Consider the following 20,214-nt stretch of genomic DNA (forward strand, 5'->3'; position numbering starts at 1 on the left):
TGGCCCTCCAACATGCTGGGATCATAGGCTTGAGCTACTGCGCCTTACCTTAACTTTCAATTTAGGAAGAATTCATGAAGAAATGTTACCATGGGAGAAGGCTCAGAATTGTACAAGCCCTTATGATACCTGACAAAGTGTGGTGTATTTGGCTCCTATGCCTATCTCACTTTATCCCTGTGACACCATCTTTCTGACCACTCCTTTTCTGCTTCCTTTACCCACCCCCTGAAGCATTGTGTTTCTGGAGTTGTCTTTGGTTTCCAGCTCTTTTCTTTTTACATACTCTTGCAGAGTAACTCTTCCTTTACTCTTTTCAACAGGCACCCACTGAGAGCCTCCTTTGTCCCAGGTACTGGGCCAACCATCCTCATAGGTTAACTCCTGAATATCCATGTGCCAATGATACTCAACTCTCTGAAATCTAGACCTCTCCCTCCAAATTCACACTTGGAAATTCACATAGAGTTCCTTTATAGGTAGTTAGTGAATGGAGAAATAGAATACTTTTCCCTTAGTGTTTCAAGTTTAACCTAAAAATGAAATCCTCTTCCTTCCTGACCCTATCTGTACTTGTATTAACACTTGGTAATACCCTTCAGGATCAAAACCTCAAGATTGTCATTGCCTCCTCCCTCTAGTCTCCCTAACATCAAGTAGCACTGATTTTTTATTTTTGACTCAGTATTTCTAAGTCTGTCCTCTTATTGCCCATCTTCACTCCTTCTCTAATTCAGACCTGTGTCACCTTTTATTTAAATGCTGCCACAGCTTCCCTACTGGTCTCCCTCCCTCCTAGTGTTTCCATATATCAATCACATCCCTTCAGGGGCTCTCCACTGCCTATCATACTCTTTAATATACTAAATAAAGTTCCCTATATTCTGCCCTCTGCTCCCCATTCCAGCTTTACCTCTAGAGTGACCTGCCTCGACTGTCTGTAGTTTTCTACACACCTTACACAGATTCATGCCGCTGTGGCTTTGTGCATGCTCTACCCTCTGTCTGGAATATATCTCACCCCAAGCTTCAGCTGAGGTGCAGGTCCTGTAGGAGGCCTTGTTGGCACTCTTCAGGCTGAGCTGGGTGCTCTTGCGTTGGCCGCCATGGCACACTGGTCATCCCTCTCTCATTGCACTGTGAAGATCAAGTCCTCTGGTTGTCACTCAGACTCCCTTGTGAGTTCCTTGAAGGTGTGGGCATGTCTCGTTCATCCTTGCCTCCTGAATGCCTTGTCCAGCCCCTGAACCACAGTAAGATTTCAATAAATGTCTGGTGAATGAAAGAACAGTTATCATTGTAGATCTATGTTTCTTCTTAAGTGCTTATGATTCTTCTTATAATTATAGGTCTGTGTTTTCTCTTGGTCTTCATAGCTCTCTTCATGTGACAAAGAAACTCCCTAAAATGCTAAAGGCTAGAGGAGATTGATATCTAAGCTTGAGATGGAAGGTTGCCAGCAGAAACTTGGAGGTAATCTAATTTGCATTTTCTGGGCCAAAGGATTAATTCTTGAGCCAAAACCAAATATTACAGATCCTAAACTACATAGTAGTTTAATACAATGGATCAGAAGAATGGCTAACAAAAAAATAAAATTCTATTTATCTAGTTTATTTATTTACTTATAGTCAATTTTTCTAAACCTTATCTTGAATTGTCAAACTAATATTTTCTAAATTAATTTTAAATCCATATAGAATGTCAGCTAGTCTTTGTACTTCATTCTGAATATGAAATTAACATAGTATTCACTCTGCATAAGGCATTCAGCAAATGGTTATTGAGTTTACATTTTCCTATTGAAATATACAGAATATTTCACCAAAATAATATTATTCATTAATTCATTCAATAAGTTTTTTGAGTACTTGTTATGTGTGAGGCACTGTTCTAAGCCCAGGGGATACAGCACTGAACAAAGGACTTTTCTATCGCACACTCCCACTCTTTTACCCTGGTTTCATGGGGTTTTTATTCTATTGTGAAGAAAATAACAATAAATCATACAAAAAGTATATGTCACCAACAATCATGATAAGGATTGTGGTGAAAAATAAAACAGGGTGAGGGTGTGTGTTGTGCTATTTCGGATGGGGAAGGTAGGGGAAGCCTATCTGAAAAGATGATATTGGAATAGAGACTTGAAAGAAGAACAAGAATGTCATGTTGATATCTATGAAAAAAGAATTATAGGCAGAGAAAACAGCAAGTGTAAAGGCCTTGAGGGAAGAGAGTAGGTATACCTTGTTTGAAGAAGGCCAGGTAGCTGGCGCAGAGTGGGTGGAGGTAGAAGGGCAGGACACAAGCTGAGAAGAGTATCTATGGGTCAGATTGTGGTTTTGTTTTTACTCTGGTAAGATGGAAGCCACTGGAGGGTTGTGATCAGAGGAGTGACATGCTATCTTCTATGTTACTTTAAAGGATCACAGCCAGCTGCCTGGGCTTGACCATAGGGAGTGGCAGGGGCAGAAGGCAAAAGACCAGTTGCAATTATCCAGGTAAAAGATGGAGGCTGTTGCAATAATCAGGGTAAAAAATGTTTGGTGGCTTGAACCAGGGTAGTAGCAGAATAGGCAGAAAAGTAGTCAGATGATAGGTATCTGTTGAAGACTCAGGCAAAAGGGTTTGCTGACGACTGGATATGAATTGTGAGGGGGAACATGGATAGCTCTAAGATTTTGTCTTGAACAACTACAAGGTTGGATTTAGTGGGTTTGGGGAGAAAAATCAAGATTTCAGAGGTGAGAGGGAGAGATTTCAATTCTCGTCTCTCTTTAAATTTGAGATGCCTATTCAGATACACAAGTAGAGTTTTGAGCAGTGAATTGTGTACCCTGAGTTCAGGAGTGAGGACAAAGCTGGAAGTTGTTAGTTGGAAGTTGTTAGTGTGCTGGTAGTGTTCAAAGCTATGAAGTATTCAAAGTTGGGGCACCTGGGAGGTGTGTTTGGATACAGATTTTTTTTTTGAGACGAACTCTTGCTCTGTCGCCTAGGCTGGAGTGTGATGGCAGGATCTCGGCTCACTGCAACCTCCGCCTCCCAGGTTCAAGTGATTCTCCTGCCTCAGCCTCCCGAGTCGGTGGAACTACAGGTGCATGCCACCACGCCTCGCTAATTTTTGTATTTTTTTTAGTAGATACGGGGTTTCACCATGTTAGTCAGGATGGTATCAATCTCCTGACCTTGTGATCTGCCCGCCTCGGCCTCCCAAAGTGCAGAGATTACATGCATGAGTCACTGTGCCTGACCATAAATAGAGATTTGAGAACTGGCCTGGGGCATTCTAATGTTTAGAGACTGGGAAAATGAGAAATCAGAAAAGGAAACTGAGAGAGAAGAACTGGTGAGATAGAAGGAGACCCAAGAGCAAATGAGAGGGTGGAGACCCAGAGGCCGAGCGAAGAAAGACTGTTATGCCTGAAGTAAGAAACGACTCACTAAATTCGCATTTACCCCAGGTCTCACCGGATGCTGCATTTCCACATCTATGTGTGTGGGTGTGTGTGTGTAAAAATGTTTTTTCTCTCCTCTTTTTGGTCTGGGGTTACCCATCTGCCAGATATTCCCTTTGTTCCTTCCCCTAGAAACTGAGTCCATGCGGTCCAAGACTTTAGTACTGGGCCTGTATGGTTATGAGTTCATATTTCTTTTCCTCTTATGACAGCTGTAAATCATTTCACCATTTGTCTACAGATCTAAGGAGAGTTTGAAGCACTGAGCATATGCCAGGGTTGTCCATGTATAAAATCACTCGTTTATTCATTTGCTGTGTAGTTACTGGGAATTTGCAATATGCAGGCACTGTGCTAGAAGTTGATGATACAGCCACCAAGTGGATGGGCCCAACATGAGCTTCAGGGAACTTACACGTTCTAGTGAACTAAGAGGGAATTACTTTCCATTGGGAGGGCAGGGAAGTATCTCTGAAGGGCCGGATTCTGCTTTCTTCAAAGTAACCAGCTCATCTTTTCCTTTTTAGAATCTTGAATTGAGTCTGTTGTTCCCAGTTCCTAGAAACCCTCAAGCTTGTTAGTTTCCTCCTGGCTTAATAGAACAATGGAAGAAATCTACCTCCAGTTCTATCTTCATATGAGCACCTATTTACAATTTATAACATTACTCTGATAATCAATTCTTTTCAAGTTTCATCTAACACCACCAGAAGAAACAAAATATTATGAAAAAGGGATTTGTCAAAGTTCCTCTCCCAACAATATGATAAGTTACTTAATTCGGCTAACATTTTTTTTTGAACGCTTACTGTATTACAGACACTGATCTAAGTAAAGCATTTTACATGTATCCTATCATCGAATCATACACAGCCCTGGGAGGTAGATACTATTATTGTTAACCTCATTTCACACTCAGAAAAACTGAGGCTTAGAGATACTAAGTAAATTGTCCAAGGTCACACAGCCATGAAGTGGCAGAGCTGTGGTTAAAACCTATGTCTGTCTGATGTTTAAGATTTTGCTCTTAGTATTACTTAAAAATGACAATATAAGGACATTCTATGTATTTATTTATTTATTTTGCCCAATATGATCTGTGGAAACTAACTGGGTATTTTAAGTACACATTTCTTTTATTTATGAAATTATTGTCAGATAAAAAACCAAATTAAGGTTTACAGGGGCTAGGATTCCTCCATAATGAATGAGCTTTGGGACATTTCAGTGATAAATCAGCTTTAATGCAATCAGATTCCATCCTACAATGAAAGTGTGTTAGTTTGTGGTTTCAAGTTTAAAAACAGCACTATATTGTCTTCCAGAAATATATAAATAGAAATTCAATAAGTATTTCAATGAATACAGATAAAAGTACTTTTGTAAGAACATCAAATATGTGGGTTTTATTTCTTAGCTCAGTTTAGAAACTGTAATCTCAGTTTTTTTAGCAGCCGTGGTAAATTTTGAGATTTGAAAAGTTCTTATAACAATACAAATCATCATTTATTAAATGTTTATTATGTGCCTAACAATGTACTGTGTACATTACTTCACTTGTTCCTAACTATAACTCTACAAAAAATTATTGTCCTTGATTTACAGATGAAGATATTGAGACTCAGTTAAGTAACTTGCTTGAAATTTAAAAACATTAACTGTCGAAGGCAGTATTTGAACACAGTGTTCAAAACCCCATGTACTCTTTTTATTACATGGCCAATTTCCTATGTAGTCTTCAGAAGGTATATTTTCTTATTAGATTATTTTCATTCTCTAAATAAATGTCTTTGGGGAACTATCTTCCCTGGTAATTTCCCTTGCTTTAAAATATTGTGATTGAACTGGAAGTTTTTCATGATCTCTCTTAGCTCTAAAGCTCCGTGGGTTCTGTAATTCCATGAATAGCCCATTTCAAAGATAATTCTTTAGTATTCACTGGGACTCCTCTTCTCCTGTTTTTCTCATCCTTTTTTTTTGGCGGGGGGGGGAGGGCGGTGGTGGAGAACAGTAAGAAATTGAATCTTTTAAATTAATTTAGTAAATACTTCTACTAGTTTTTTCTTTTATAGTCATGGTTATATTATTTGGTCCCTCTTGGTTGCCACCTACACATTTGAAATTTCTGGATTTCTGGTCTTACTCTGTGCTTGATCACGCTTTCTTTTCATTTGGTTGGCCCAGTGGTAGACAAACGACAGCCTATGGGCTATTTCCGGCCTACCATCTGTTTTTGTATGACCCATGAACTAAGATTAGTTATCACACTTCAAAATGGTCAGAAAAAAACAAAAAGAATATTTTGTGACATAAAAATTATATGAAATCCAAATTTCAGTGTCTATAAATGTTGTTGAAATACAGCTACCACACTCATTCCTTTATGCACTGTTTCTTGGCTGCCTCAATAGCAGAGTTGAGTAGGTGCAACCAAGACTGTATGGCCCACAAAGCCTAAAAGTTTTTTATGGAAAAAGTTTGCTGACCAACTTTATTGGTTGCTTCCTATTGCTAGGCACTCTGCAAGTCACAGGGAACACAGCAAACTAGACACATGACTGTCTTGGGCTTAAGAAGTGGTTTCTACACTTTTGAATAAAAAACAAAACAAACAACAAACAAAGTTGGAGGGACATAGAACCTTCAAATATTAATTTTGCCAGTGGGTTTTTTCTTTTTTCGAGATTGAATCTTGCTCCTTTGGCTAGGCTAGAGTGCAGTGGCGCGATCTCAGCTCATTGCAACCTCCGTCTCCCGGGTTCACGCAATTCTCGTCTCAGCATCCAGAGTAGTTGGAATTACAGGCACCCACCACCACACCTGGCTAATTTTTTTGTATTTTTAGTAGAAATGGGGTTTCATTTTGTTGTCCAAGCTGATCTCAAACTCCTGACCTCAGGTGATCTGCCCACCTCAGCTTCCCAAAGTGCTGGGATTACAGGCGTGAGTCACCATGCCTGGCCCCAGCGGGTATTTTTAAAAAATACAGCTATTTTCACTCACCATTTTATTTAAAAAAGGAGTATGTTAATACAAAAAAAAAAGTATATTAATGCCAAATATGTAGGAAAAACAAAATCTCAATAAGCACTCTTTCAAATGGAATATATTAAGTTTCATGAAAAACTTTACTTGGTCATTGTTTTTCTCCTTTCATTATGGATCAAAGAAAACTTTCTAGACTGGCCTATATCATCTGACCAGCTTTGCGAAGCACAGGAGTAGTTCATAATGTTACTTTTCAGGCAAAACAATCTTTTTTTTTTTTTTTTTGAGACAGAGTCTCACTCTGTCACCAGGCACCAGGCTGGTGTGCAGTGGCACAATTTCAGCTCACTGCAACCTCTGCCTCCTGGGTTCAAGTGATTTTCCTGCCTCAGCCTCCCAAGTAGCTGGAACTACAGGCATGCACCACCACGCCTGGCTAATTTTTTGTATTTTGTGACATAAAAATTATATGAAATCCAAATTTCGGTGTCTATAAATTTTGTAGAGATGGGGTTTCACCATGTCGGCCTGGATGGTCTCGATCTCTTGACTTCGTGATCTGCCCACCTTAGCTTCCCAAAGTGCTGGGAATATAGGTGTGAGCCACCGCGCCCAGCTGCAAAACAATCTTTTAAAAATGTTTAGTCTTTATATTGATAGAATGCTTTAGTTTGAGAATTTAACATCTACTAGCTTTGTTGAGTCAAAAATAGAAATATAGTGATGGGAAATTCCAGAAAAGAAATATAAAGGGAAATGAGGAAGTAAATAAAAGAAATCTGCCAATATCCACTTTCCCCCAACAGACATTGCCCTGTGTTTAAATGGAGGATAATCCATTTTATCACTGATTTTTTTATCCTGGCTTCTCCATGGAAGAAAAGAAGATCAAAATACTTTATCTATTGAAATACTGCCTTCTTCACTGGGACTAAGCCATCTTCAGTAAACACATGCACTCACTAAAAACCACAGCATCATCTCAAAACCAAAGGCATCTAAAGAAATGTGAATACCCAAGGATGAAAAGCCCATCCATCAATAAGAATTTGAAGTTGAGAAGTAATAGTTTCTCACTTGCTTCAGAAAGTTTGCTAATGCTTCATGACAGACTTTCTATTTTGCAGTAACTAAAATGACAAAAGACTAAAAATTTTCACTTTCTCTTGTATGTCCTTATTCCTGTAGTCTATGATACTGTTTATTTCCTGAATGCATTTTTTTTTTTTTTTGGAGAGAGAGTCTCACTCTGTCACCCAGGTTGGAGTGCAGTGGCATGATCCCAGCTCACTGCAACCTCTGCCTCCCAGGTTCAAGCGATTCTCCTGCCTTAGCCTCCTGAGTAGCTGGGATACAGGCGCATGCCACCATGCCTAGCTAATTTTGTATTTTTAGTAGAGACGGGGTTTCATCATGTTAGCCAGGCTGATCTCGAACTCCCAACCTTGGGTGTTCCACCTGCCTTGACCTCCCAAAGTACTGGGATTATAGGCATGAGCCACCATGCCCGGCCCCTGAATGCATTTTTAGAACACTATGCATAGGATGTAATGTTTGGGGGAAAACAGGATTCTGTGCTCAAAGAAATATGAGAAATACTTAGTTAAGCAAAATCTCACAGGATTACTTACCACAGGATATCTCAGAATCTGTAATATGCTAATGTCCATTTAAAGCATATATACTCGTGTAAGATTCGGAAGGAAGAAAGAGAACAAGGTACATAGGATTGCTTTAGTTTAGGTTACTTTACTGAAGTAAACTAATTTATTTGGTCATTTCAGCACCAACAGTTATAGAAGAATGGGCCAATTATTTCATTAACCCAGATAATCCTGGGTCTCTATTGAAATTGTCTTTGATAGTGTTCTGGTTTCATATCAGCTTTTGAACAGTTTATTTTTATCAATAGATTATCCTTTTCCTTAAACACTTTTCCTCACTTAACACATATTCCTGCCCTCTAAATGCAGACATCATCTTTAAATGTTTAAGAAATCATCCTTAAAACTAGGGTTTTCTAATTTGAAAACTACCTAAGGACCATGGATAAATGCAGATGCTCAAAATTCAAGAGGTGGTGAAACAATAGATTTTATAATTAGTGCGTTATATCAGCTAGAGCAGTGTTTGGCTTTGAGAAGCAGGAAACCCTGTTAATGTAGCTTGAACGAATAGGTTGTTTTTTCCCCCTTTGTGTGATGAGTAGTTGGGAGGTGGGTACTCTGGGGATGGCTGTTATGGCTTGTGGGTGTCACCAAGGTACCTGGCTCCCTCTATTTTCCTATCCAGCCATCCTTAGCATGTGGTATTCATCCTCATGACTGCAAGATGGCTGCTGCTGCTCCATGTGTTGTACCCACATTCAAGGCAAAAAGAATAGGGAAGGGAAGTAAGCAGCAGTTGTCTCTTTATTAAAAACAACACACAAACCTTTTCCAAAGCCCCAGCCAATAGACTTCCAACTGTATCTCAGTGGCCAGAAAGTGGTACATGACCGCCATCAGCTGTGTGAAAACCTAAGGAATTAAATTCTTTAGTTGAACACAGTGGGGTTCTGCTAGAAACATAACCTAACTCTGGAGCTAGATTTGCTGTGAGAATCTCAGCTCTGCCACTCATTAGTTATATGATTTGAGGTGATTCATTTCACTTTCCTCCCCTGTAAAGGGAGACAAGATACTAATAGTGTTGTTAAGTATTAATTGAGTTAATATTTTAAAAGTGTTTAGAACTGTATCCAGTGCATAGTAAAGGTTATATAAGCATTTTCAATAAATAATTAAGGAAAAAGGCGAATATTAGGTAGAAAAGTGGTAAACATGAAATAAATCATGAAAACTAAAAATGAAAGTATTGCTAACATGGAAGACTTGTGCAGAATGAATGTTATGAGTTTCACTAATTTCTTGAGCCAAAGAACATTAAATAGGTGCTGGTGCCGCCATTAAAGAACTATGAGCCAATGGCTTTATGAGGATAGATTATTCTGTTTTCTTTAAGGAAATTGAGGATTTTATGTCTGTTTCAATCACTTGCTTCTACACAAATTGTAGGCCCTGTGATTCAAAGCTAAAACAAATTAGAGGCTTGTATAATTATTGGCATATTGGGGACATACCAGCAAAAAGCCCTGGAAAACCACATATAGCTCATAATGAGATTGCTCCTCTGTCACTCATATGTGACCTCATCCAATTTTTAAGTGTTTGGCTCTTATTATTTAACAATGTTTTTAGACATATAAAATGTATTTCTAGAGACATTTTATATGGGTGTAATATTTAAGCCAGATAGATCTAAATTCTAAGCCTAGCTCTATCAGTAACTATATTAGGCACTTTACTTCTCTAAGCTTTATTTTCCTTCCCTGTAAAATGGGGATGGAAGCAGCATCTAATTCTCACAATTGTTGTAAACATTAAATAAGGTGATGTAATAGAGTGCTTAGCACAGATCCTGCTACACAGCAAAAGCTTAATAAATATCAGCATCACTGTCACCATCATTATTTTTTAAAATCAACCTTTAATAAGGTATAATTTATACACAATAAAATGCACCCATGAGTTTTGACAAATGCAATGCCTGTGTAACCATCACCAATTGAGTTATAGAACATTTATATCAACCACAAATTGTTATTTTAAAATAGGAAAACTGAAGGAGAAGTCACTGTGTAGCACAACATATGGCATCAACCATAGAAAAGAATAAATATGTGTTAACTTGAATTATGGGACCACAGGAATGCGGCAGGAGGCACATTCATTGTGAGGGAGTTGGGGCCATGTCAGGTGTACTATACATTATTGCTTCTGCCTGTGCAGCAGCGATCTCTGCTTTCTTTGCTAAATGCACTGTGCTTGTCCTTTGATGAAACAACTTCTCCCCATAAAGCCCACTTTATGTTTTGGGAGTGGGGCTATTTCATCCTTGACTCCAGCCTTCTCATTTCTACTGGAATTCTTAGAAAACTCTCTTCCTGCTAATATTGCTGGATGTAATTTGGAGAAGCTGAGAGAGCCACTGACAATGAAACCACTGCAGACAAAGGTCAGCTTGAGGGATAGAGAGAGAAACCTTGTGCTGGTATCACCTTCTAGATCCCCAGAGGCTGCCTTGAAGCTGGATCTACCCCTGAACTTCTCAGTTACATAAGGACCCATGAATGCTTCATTATGGATCAGATCTGTTCTCAGCTGATGTTGAGGAACCAATGTGTGACTGGTCCATGCCCACTTCTGATTATATGGGCTCGGAGACAATGTACATGGGAGTACCTTGCCAGTGGTAAAGTTTCCACAAATGGGAGGTAATTGCATGACAGGTATAAAGTTATTTGGACCATTGAGGCCAGAAATAATATAGATTAAAAATATATATAAAAGCGGAACTATTTGAACTAATTGGCTAATTTTAAGGAATTCAGACATTTATCCAAAGGATTTAGGCCAAATGTTGCCTGAACTGTTTCTCTATTTCATATGAAAGTGATTTCTGGGGCTTAACTGTTCTTTTCTATTTACATGCATGGCCATAACCGATGTTGTCCCATGAGTCCTGTTTCTTTCTTATTAAAGATGTGTCCCTCCCATTGATGTTCAGCACCTTTGAAGTTCCAGTTGCTGTTCTAAGCTGGGGTTGCTGCATTGGATAATACAAGATCTCTACCCTCATGAGCTGATTTTCTGGGAGGAGAGAGACAACTGCACCCTCCATGTGCCAGTTTCTGTACTGCTGCTTTCTTTCTTTTTTTTTTTTTTGAGATGGAGTCTTGCTCTGTCACCAGGCTGGAGTGCAGTGGCATGATCTTGGCTCACTGCAGCCTCTGCCTCCTGGGTTCAAGCCATTCTCCTGCCTCAGCCTCCCGAGTAGCTGGGACTACAGGCATGCACCAACACACCCAGTTAATTTTTGCATTTTTAGTAGAGACAGGGTTTTATCATGTTGGCCAGGATGGTCTCTATCTCTGAGACATTGCGATCCACCCACCTCGGCCTCCCAAAGTGCTGGTATTACAGGTGTGAGCCACCATACCCATCCTGTATTGCTGCATTCTGATTCTCTCTTTCTGATAATACTGCTGAAAGCATGGGGGGTCTTTTGTGGAAATTCCAGATTAAATTTATGAGAAATTTACACAGTATTCACATATTTACATATTTGTCTGTGAATGGGCATATTAGGTTATATGTTTGTGCCACATATAATTATTAATATTATCTGGGTAAGCTGGTTCAGGTTACAACTCTGGCCCTTAATTTCCTATCTGAAAAATGGGAACTATCATAGCACCAGTCATGCCTTGTAGGGATTATATGTGGTAAATAATTTTTTTGTTTGTTTTTTTTTTGAGACGGAGTCTTGTTCTGTTGCCCAGACTGGAGTGCAGTGGCATGTCTTGGCTCACTGCAAACTCTACCTTCCCAGGCTCAAGTGATTCTGTGTCTCAGCTTCCTGAGCAGCTGAGATTAAAGGCGTGTGCCACTATGCTAGCTGTAAATGCATGTAAATAATTTACCATAGTGCCTGGCATAAACTCAGAGCTTAACAAATGATAGCTGATATATTATTGTTGTTATTATTAATCCACGTATATATTTTATACACATTTGCCTACTATTCCTAAATGGGATAAAACAAATAATTGTGGAGCACATTTTATTTCATTCATTTAAAATGTATTGAATATGACCATGTATGCCAGGCCCACTGTGGCAGATTATATTTTTCAGAAATGGCTATGATAATATCTCCCATTCTTGTCATTCCTCCATCTAGAGGTACAGTCTAATCTCCTTCCCTTTAAATCTGCGTGGGCTTATGACTTGCTTGTAGCCAATGAAAGTGGTAGAAGTGTGTGACTTCCAAGTGATTCAGGGCAGGCAAGCCCCAAAATTGCAGCTTAGCCCAGGAGAGTTCTTGGCTTTGCCCAGAAAAGAATTCAAGGGCAAGCCAGTGGTGAGAGAAAGTAACTTTCATTGAATCAGTGCTGCTCCATGTAGAGGAGGGCTATCCCATAGGGAGTGTGCTCAGAGTGGGCAGTGTATGAGCTGTTGGCAGCTGTACCTATGCCTACTTTTAATTATATGCTAATTAAGAGGTGGGTTATTTAGAACTTTCTGGAAAGGGGGCAAGGAGTTTCCAGAACCATATAAGGTAACTTCCAGGCCATTGCCATGGCTCCTTGCAGTGGCATTTGTAAACTGTCATGGCAATGGTGGAAGTGTCTATGCTAATGAGCAGTGAGGGCAACTAAAAGTCTGTTTCTTCCTCATCTGCTGGTTTCTGCTGGCTGCTTCACTACACCCTGTGTTGACTGGATCCTGGTTTGATCAGTGGGGCTGTGATTAGAAAACAAGTCCTGCAGGCCTTCCACCTCACAAGGCTAGATCATAAAAGGTGATGCAGCTTTCCCCTTATGAGCTGTCTAAGTTCACACTGGAGACTTAAGGCTGCGATACTGTGAGGAAGCCTAAACTGGGCCATAATATGGAGAAGTCCTGAGCTACCTGAAAAGTGGGAGATGCCTAGCTAATCATTCACTCCTCCAGACCTTGTCACCATTCAACTACAGTCACATGAGAGACCTCAAGCCAGAACTGAGTGGTTTCAGCCTCCCCAAATTCCTAACCCACAAAGATTGTGAGAGAAAATAACATGATTGCTGTTGTCTTAAACCATTAATTTGTGGTGTCCTTTGTTCTGTATTGATAGATAACCAGAACACCTACCTTTAAATGCTCAAGATAAAGCACTGAACAGATTTACTTTCATAGGGTTTTCATTCTAGATCTTTCTCATCATTGGCAAGTGAAGAACAATTATTTTTGGGTTGTAATTATCTATCAAATAACTGTCTGGGCCTGCTATCAAGTCTAACTTTGTAGATACAATTATCAAACAGATCACATTAACTCATTTATACATTTACTTATTTATTTTACAATTTTTTGTAGAGACGGGGGTGTCACTATGTTGTCCAAGCTGGTCTTGAACTCCTGACTCCAAGCAATCCTCTCGCCTGACCTCCAAAAGCAATGGATTACAGGTGTGAGCCACCGTGCTCCATTTATGAATTTAATAAATCAGTTACTTTCTTAATATAGATGGGATACCTCTGACCCCTCCTGAGTGAAAAATCCATGTTTCCAAGCATCCAGGCCTTCTATCCTATCACAAGGCATGGTTATTCCTTGTTTGCTTCCATCTCTCCTACTGACCACCAGCAGCTAAATTCATTCTGTTACTCCTCTTTGTGTCCTTACCATTTAGGTTAGTGCCTGCACATATCAGACCTAGTTAAAAAACAAACCAACCCAAACAAATACGAAACCCCCACGTAGCTGAAATGGCTGCTAGTTCCTAGACATAGAAATAATTTATTCAAGGACAGTCGCTATCCTCCAGGAGTTCACAATTTAGCACTAGACACTCTGTGGGACGCAGTCTGACAAGTGCAACGAGTGAGATGCCAGAACTGAGTCCTGCAGTCGAACAGAGGGATTACAGGGCAATGCACTGGGCATGGGAGGTGGAGATGGCTCTGGGGAAGGATCCATTCATTTATTCCACAAACACTTACCAATCACCGTAGCACACATAGCACATAGTAAGCGCTCAATATCTGTTATTAAATGCCAGCCACTGTGCTAGGTGCCGGGATGCAACAGCGGACAAGAAAATTGAAGTGGCACTTGCCCTCGTGGCGCTTACCGTGTAAGCAGTGGACAGAATTATGTAAAATTGTGCTAGATGCAGGGCAGGAAAATAACAGGCGGCTGAAATTCTCGTAAGGATGGCTGTGAGCTCCTTCGGCCGGGTGGGGGGCGGGGGGGCCGTGGGCGGGTTCTGAGCAGGAGTGGCGGTGAGGGGGACGGACCATAGTGGGTGGAAAGACTGCAGGCAAGAAGAGCTGCTAGAGCTGGTAATTTTAAGATGCAAGTAACATTTTTCTGCCTGACTGAAAGAGGAGGGTTTGGTCGCTTGGGATTCTCCCGGGACAGGGGACTGTATTTTGAGGGTAAAATCGGTTGCCCAGCAGTGCAGGGCAGGCGGTGGTGAACTGCAGCCCTAATTCCCAGATTTTTTCATGCTTGGCACATCCAAGCTCCTCGGCCCCCAGGACCAGCAGACTCGCCATCTGCGGCTCGGATTCGGGCCGGAGCAGGCGGGCAAGGTGGGTGGGGGGCGTGCACTGCAGCGCTCACCCTGAGGTTTCAGGGTGTGCAGCGCCCGGAGGGCGAGAGGAGGCGGAGCTTGCGCTGCGGACCTAGGCGTTGGCGAGAGCCACGCCCCCAGCCGCAGACCCTGCCTCCAGGCCCCTTTGATTGGATCAAGCCGCGGAAGGGCCGGGCGTCCTGGGGTGGCCAAGAGGGTCGGGCAAGGGAGGGCGCGCTGATTGGCCCGGCGGGGATTAAGTCATCGCTAGCAGGTTCGAGTGGCCCAGACGCCGGCGGGGCGGCCGAGGCTTCTGTGAGAGGGCGCTCGAGGCTGCCGAGAGGTAGCTAGCGAAGGAGTCGGGGAGGCGGCGTCTGCACTCGCTCGCCCGCTCGCTCGCTCGCTTCCCGGCGCCGCTGCGGGTCCGCGCTGCATTTCCTGCTCGCGAGCCGTTCCATCGCGCGCTCCCGGAGCAGCCGCCCCTCGTCCGGGTCCCGGGTGGGTTCGGGAGTTGTGCTAGCCGGCTACACCGCGTTGGGGGCGAGCCGGCGCCACACCTGTGGAGCCGGCGGCAGTCGGGGGAGCCGGCCGGGGTCCCGCCGCGTGCGTGCTTTGGGCGGCGGGAGGCCGGGACCCCGGAGGAGGCGCGCCCTCCGGCTGGGCGCCGCGGGCACCATGGGGCTCCCAGCGCTGGAGTTCAGCGACTGCTGCCTCGATAGCCCGCACTTCCGAGAGACGCTCAAGTCCCACGAAGCAGAGCTGGACAAGACCAACAAATTCATCAAGGAGCTCATTAAGGACGGGAAGTCACTCATCAGCGCGCTCAAGAGTGAGTGTCCCGAGCCCCGCGGGGACGCGGCCCCGGGGCGGGAGGGACGGGGAGGTGGCGCTTAACCCGGGTCGCTCGAGCGTCCTCAGGGGTTCTGCCCCCGGTACACTGGGGGACGGGTGTCGACGCCTCCGAGGCAGGAAGGATACGGAAAGCAGGCGGACCACCAACCATCAGATGAAGAAAGAGACCCGTCGCTACGCCTTTTGCGTTCGGGGTTGGCCGGGAGGTGACCGAGCACGGGTGGTCGTGGGCGTGTGCGGCACGCAGGTGTCCCAGGAGTGGGGCCAGAGTGCCCAGCGCGCCGCAGCCTGCGGGCAGATCTCATCGCGTCCTCAGCTCCAGCTCCCTTAGGGGCAGAATTGCTCAGCCCTGGGTGCCCAGCCGTGAATACGGAGCGTGCCTGCCGAGGGGGCGCTGCCTCCCCTTGGGAAAAGGCGGGTTGTGACTGCTTCACTCTCTGCACGCAGCTCCAGCCTAGTCCGGCCACCAGGTTCCCTGGGTGGAATGCTTGGTTAGCTTGCGATCCCTGGAGTATTGGCAGCCAGTAATCTCTAAATCTAGAATCAGTACGTGTGCAGGTTCTGATTCTTGTGTTTAGCAGAAGGTGATAGGGGTGGGAGTAGAGAAGCAGAGTGTTCCTTTACTCTAAACTGTGGGCGAGGATTTAAAAATAGAGTGAACATATCCCAACTCTCTCCCTCGCCTGCTCCCAAGCTCTCCTTTTTACCTTTCCCGTTATCCTTGAAAACGTAAAGGTGTGAGAAGGAATGCCCATAGTCCTCAGAAAAAACTTATTTCAAAGATTATTGGACCTTTTGTGAAGCCATTTTTGTGTTTTTCCCTTTTGGTACAAGGGGAGAGATGCAATTTTGCATTCTGCTTCACTTTTGCAGAGCCAGAGAGTTTCTTTTTCTGGCCAAATAAGCGTGCTCTAGGGATGAGTGCTTTGGATTGTGAGAACGTTTTTGGTGCCTTTTCAGTCTCCTCATTTAAAAATAGCTCAGTCCATCTTTTAGTTTTGGGAATTAGGAACCACATGAAGGCAGATAGTGGAATTGTCTCTGACTCTCTTACTTTATCTGTTTCTATGATGGATTTCTTAGTAGGTGATACCTTTCAGCTAAGAAAGGTTGCCTTAGCAGAGTAGAGTCCTAGCTGTGAGAATTGTTCCCAGGCCTTTTTAAAGGGCGTTTACTAAAGTCAGGTGCCTGAAATGTTATTTTGTCAGCTTGTTGCTTATAAAAATGAAGAGAGAGACAATGGAATGCCAGGGCAGCCCAAAGTGCCAATCTTTTGGGATGAAACGAACACAGACTGTGATGTATGAGGCTTCTTAGAGGCAGATTCTCAGGCTGTGCCTTACTTCAAGCATATGAACAGACTCTTCCTTTGTCAATGATCAAGGCCATCCTTGGTTTAGGGGACTTGGGTCCCTGGTTTGGAGTAAGTTAGGGGCTCACTTACAGGTTGGGCCCAGGAATTTTGATTGAATCTCAGGCTGGATTTAGTGGGTTCACTGCTTCACTCAGCAAACGTTTGGTGTGCCTGTGGTGTGCTGGGCACTGCACTGGACACTAAGGATGTAGGAATGAATATTTTGCTGCTCCTATGCTTACGGAGGTGTACTTCATGCCAGGCACTGCTTCACCTATAATTATCTCATGTGCTTATATTCATTTTGCAAATGAGAAAACAGGGGCTGGGGGGAGCACTACCTCTGAGTCACAAAGCTTCAACAGCAGAGCTAGAGCTTTTGAACCCACCTGGTTTGAGCCAGAGATGGAATCCCTGCCAATACAGAGCTTTTACTTCTGCCCCATCTCACTTGCCTAGAATGGAACCTTGTGGGCCAAGTTATAGAATTTGGACTTGTATTTTCTATTTTGGCCTTGAATTTGAGGAGGGTGCATTTGGGTGACTGGCAGCCTATTAGTATTTTGGGGGGGTCAAGAATTCTTTGATAGGAAGAAACATTGCAGCGATAGAGTGAAGGGTTATTTAAGCTGTCTAATGGAATGGATCAGCCTTGTAACCTGGAGAAAAGACTGATGGGGAACTAGGTGTTCTGTTCTCTATATCCAGCTCTACTACTTTATTCTACCACTACTACTTCTTGATCAGGTCACATGACCTCTTAATATAGAGGGTGGAGTCAACCATTGTATCTGCAGATTTCAGGCATTCCGATATCATGAGATGCTTGCTACATTGTATACTATATTAATGTTTGTGTATTATTTTCTTCAGTCATGTTTTTTATGTCTATAAACAGAAGTTTTTTGCCAGTACAACTTAAGCATAAATACATAATTATACAAATAACGTTGGGTTTAGATAATCTATATTCTCTTATAGCTCTAAACTTTTATAGCCGTATTTATTTTATTTTACAGTTATTTCATAACTAGTATTTGCAGCTCTTTGGATTAACTTGCTTTCAAGTGTTAATCATAGGCAATAAAACTCTCCTCTAGGGATTGCCAAAGTTCGGGTAGATCATTGTTACTGTTACTTCCACTTATGAATAAGATGCTGGCAATGGAGATGCAAATTCTTCATAGATGTAGATCCCGTAAAGGCGAAACATGCAGCAGGTGCTTCATTAAGTGAAAATATTGCCAGTTATTTTTTAGACTCTGAGCCCTGGTTAGCAAAGACCAGCTAAGACTTTGTATTACCCTCTGAAGTTTTGTAATTCTTTCTCCATCACAGGCTTTGAAGAACCCTTGTAGGCTAGAGGGACAGATGAAGGTGTCTGAACATGTCTTGGCTTTGTAAAGCAGCAGGGCTTCTTTTGTGGGAAGCATTGAGTGATTATCAGTGATCGTCTTCACTGAGTAATAGAGCATTGAACAGAGAGGCCAAAAACCTGTTCTTGGTCTGATTCAGTAAGGTAAATAAGTGGTTCATCCTCTTTGCCTTTTAAAACAAAAAGCAAGAGTAAAAAGGTCAGCATTGAGTTACATGCATTAAAGCCTGTCACCCTTTTGTGCTTGTTAGGATTAAGCATAGGCATTTTGCAATACGTAAGTGCTTCTTGAATGGCATAAACTCCCAAAGGATGTTTGATGCCAACTTGCTTTGTTTAGGAGTAAATATGTTACTCACAGAATCCTAATGGATGTGGAGTTGGGTAGCAAAATATTTTCCCCAGATCTTTTGCTTTGCTTTAGCACCTTGTGAATAAAGGAAACAAAAGGCATTTTCTAATTATTTGTAAATGGAAGTAATTGACATTTGGATATTACTCACACAACAGCAAATTAAATCCAAACAAAGTTTTTTAGTTTTTATATAACATTGGCTTAAAAAAATCCCCTCACTTCACTCCATTCTGTGTTCTTGGTTGGATGGAATAAATTGCATCCAGTCTGTAGTTCTCAACCCATTGACTTTGGCTTAAGCCTTCCTCCCCTGCACTTAAAATGACTAATGGATGGCTGGGTGTGGTGGCTCACACCTGTAATTCCAGCACTTTGGGAGGCTGAGGCTGGTGGATCATGGGGTTGGGAGATTGAGACTATCCTGGCCAACATGATGAAACCCCATCTCTATTAAAAGTACAAAAATTAGCTGGGTGTGGTGGCGTGCGCATGTAGTCCCAGCTACTCGGGAGGCTGAGGCAGGAGTATTGCTTGAACCGGGAGACAGAGGTTGCAGTGAGCTGAGATAGCACAGCTGCACTCCAGCCTGGGCAACAGAGGGAGACTCCATCTCAACAAAATAAAAAAGAGCAGTTTTAGATTTACAGAAAAATTGAGTGGAACATGTAGAAAGTTCCCCTATAGTGCCTTATACCTGTCACTTCCAGTTGCCCCTATTTCTAACATCTTGCATTAGCATGGTACGGTTCTTACAGTTGAACCAATATCAATATATTATTATTAACTAAAACCCATAATTTACATAGGGCTCACTCTGTGTTGTACATTCTGTGAATTTTGACGAATAAACCATCATAGTAGCATACAGACTAGTTTCACTACCCTAAAAATTCTACGTGCTCCATCTATTCATCCCTCCCTCCCCATTAACCCCCATTAAACTAATCTTTTTACTGTCTCTCTGGTTTTACCTTTTCCAGAATGTCATATAGTTGGAATTAAACAGTATGTGGCCTTTGCAGATTGGCTTTTTTTTCACTTAGCAATGTGTACTCAAGGTTCTTTCATGTCTTCTTATGGCTGGGTAGCTCACTTCTTTTTATTGTTAAATAATATTCTGTTGTCTAGATGAACTATAGTTTATCCTTTTATCTATTGAAGGACATCTTGGTTGTTTCCAAGTTTTATCAATTATGAATAAAGCTGATACAAACATTTGCATGCAGTTTATATGTGGAAATAAGTTTTTACCTCATTTGGGTAAATATCAAGGAGTATAATTGCTAGATCATATACTAATATTAATAGTATGTTTAGTTTTTGAGAAACTGTCAAACTGTCTTCCAAAGTGATAGTACTATTTTGCAGGAATGAATGAGAGTTCTTGTTGCTCCACATTCTGACCAGCGTTTGGTTTTGTGTGTGTTTTGGATTTTGACCATTCTGCTAGGTGTATAGTGATATCTCATTTAAAAAAAAAATAGCTATTTCCTTATGACATATGATGTTTGACATATTGCTTACTTGCCATCTGTATATCTTCTTTGGTGAGGTGTCTTCAGATCTTTTGCCCATTTTTAATTGGGTTATTTTTCATTGTTGAGGTTTATTGTAAAATATACGTAACACAACATTTACCAGTTTAGCCATTTTTAAGAATATGATTTGGTGG

General features: G+C 42.0%; 1 protein-coding gene across 26 annotated transcripts in view; it reads left to right on the forward strand.

Annotated features, from left to right (window-relative positions):
• ARHGAP26 (Rho GTPase activating protein 26) overlaps window positions 1-20,214 on the forward strand; it is a 914,282-nt gene that overhangs the window by 433,826 nt on the left and 460,242 nt on the right. For 18 of the 26 annotated variants that reach the window (XR_013531307.1, XR_013531313.1, XM_078361996.1 and 15 more), the window contains exon 1: window positions 14,894-15,435. The exons of the other annotated variants lie outside the window; for them this stretch is intronic. Coding sequence is in view for 14 of the 18 variants with exons in the window: in XM_078361988.1 (XP_078218114.1) it covers window positions 15,282-15,435 (154 nt within the window). In the remaining 4 variants the exon portion in view is untranslated. Of the gene's footprint in view, window positions 1-14,893; window positions 15,436-20,214 lie in introns of those variants that run through there. 26 annotated transcript variants of the gene reach the window in all.

Source organism: Callithrix jacchus, chromosome 2 (genome assembly GCF_049354715.1).
Source record: "Callithrix jacchus isolate 240 chromosome 2, calJac240_pri, whole genome shotgun sequence".
NCBI lineage: Eukaryota > Metazoa > Chordata > Mammalia > Primates > Cebidae > Callithrix > Callithrix jacchus.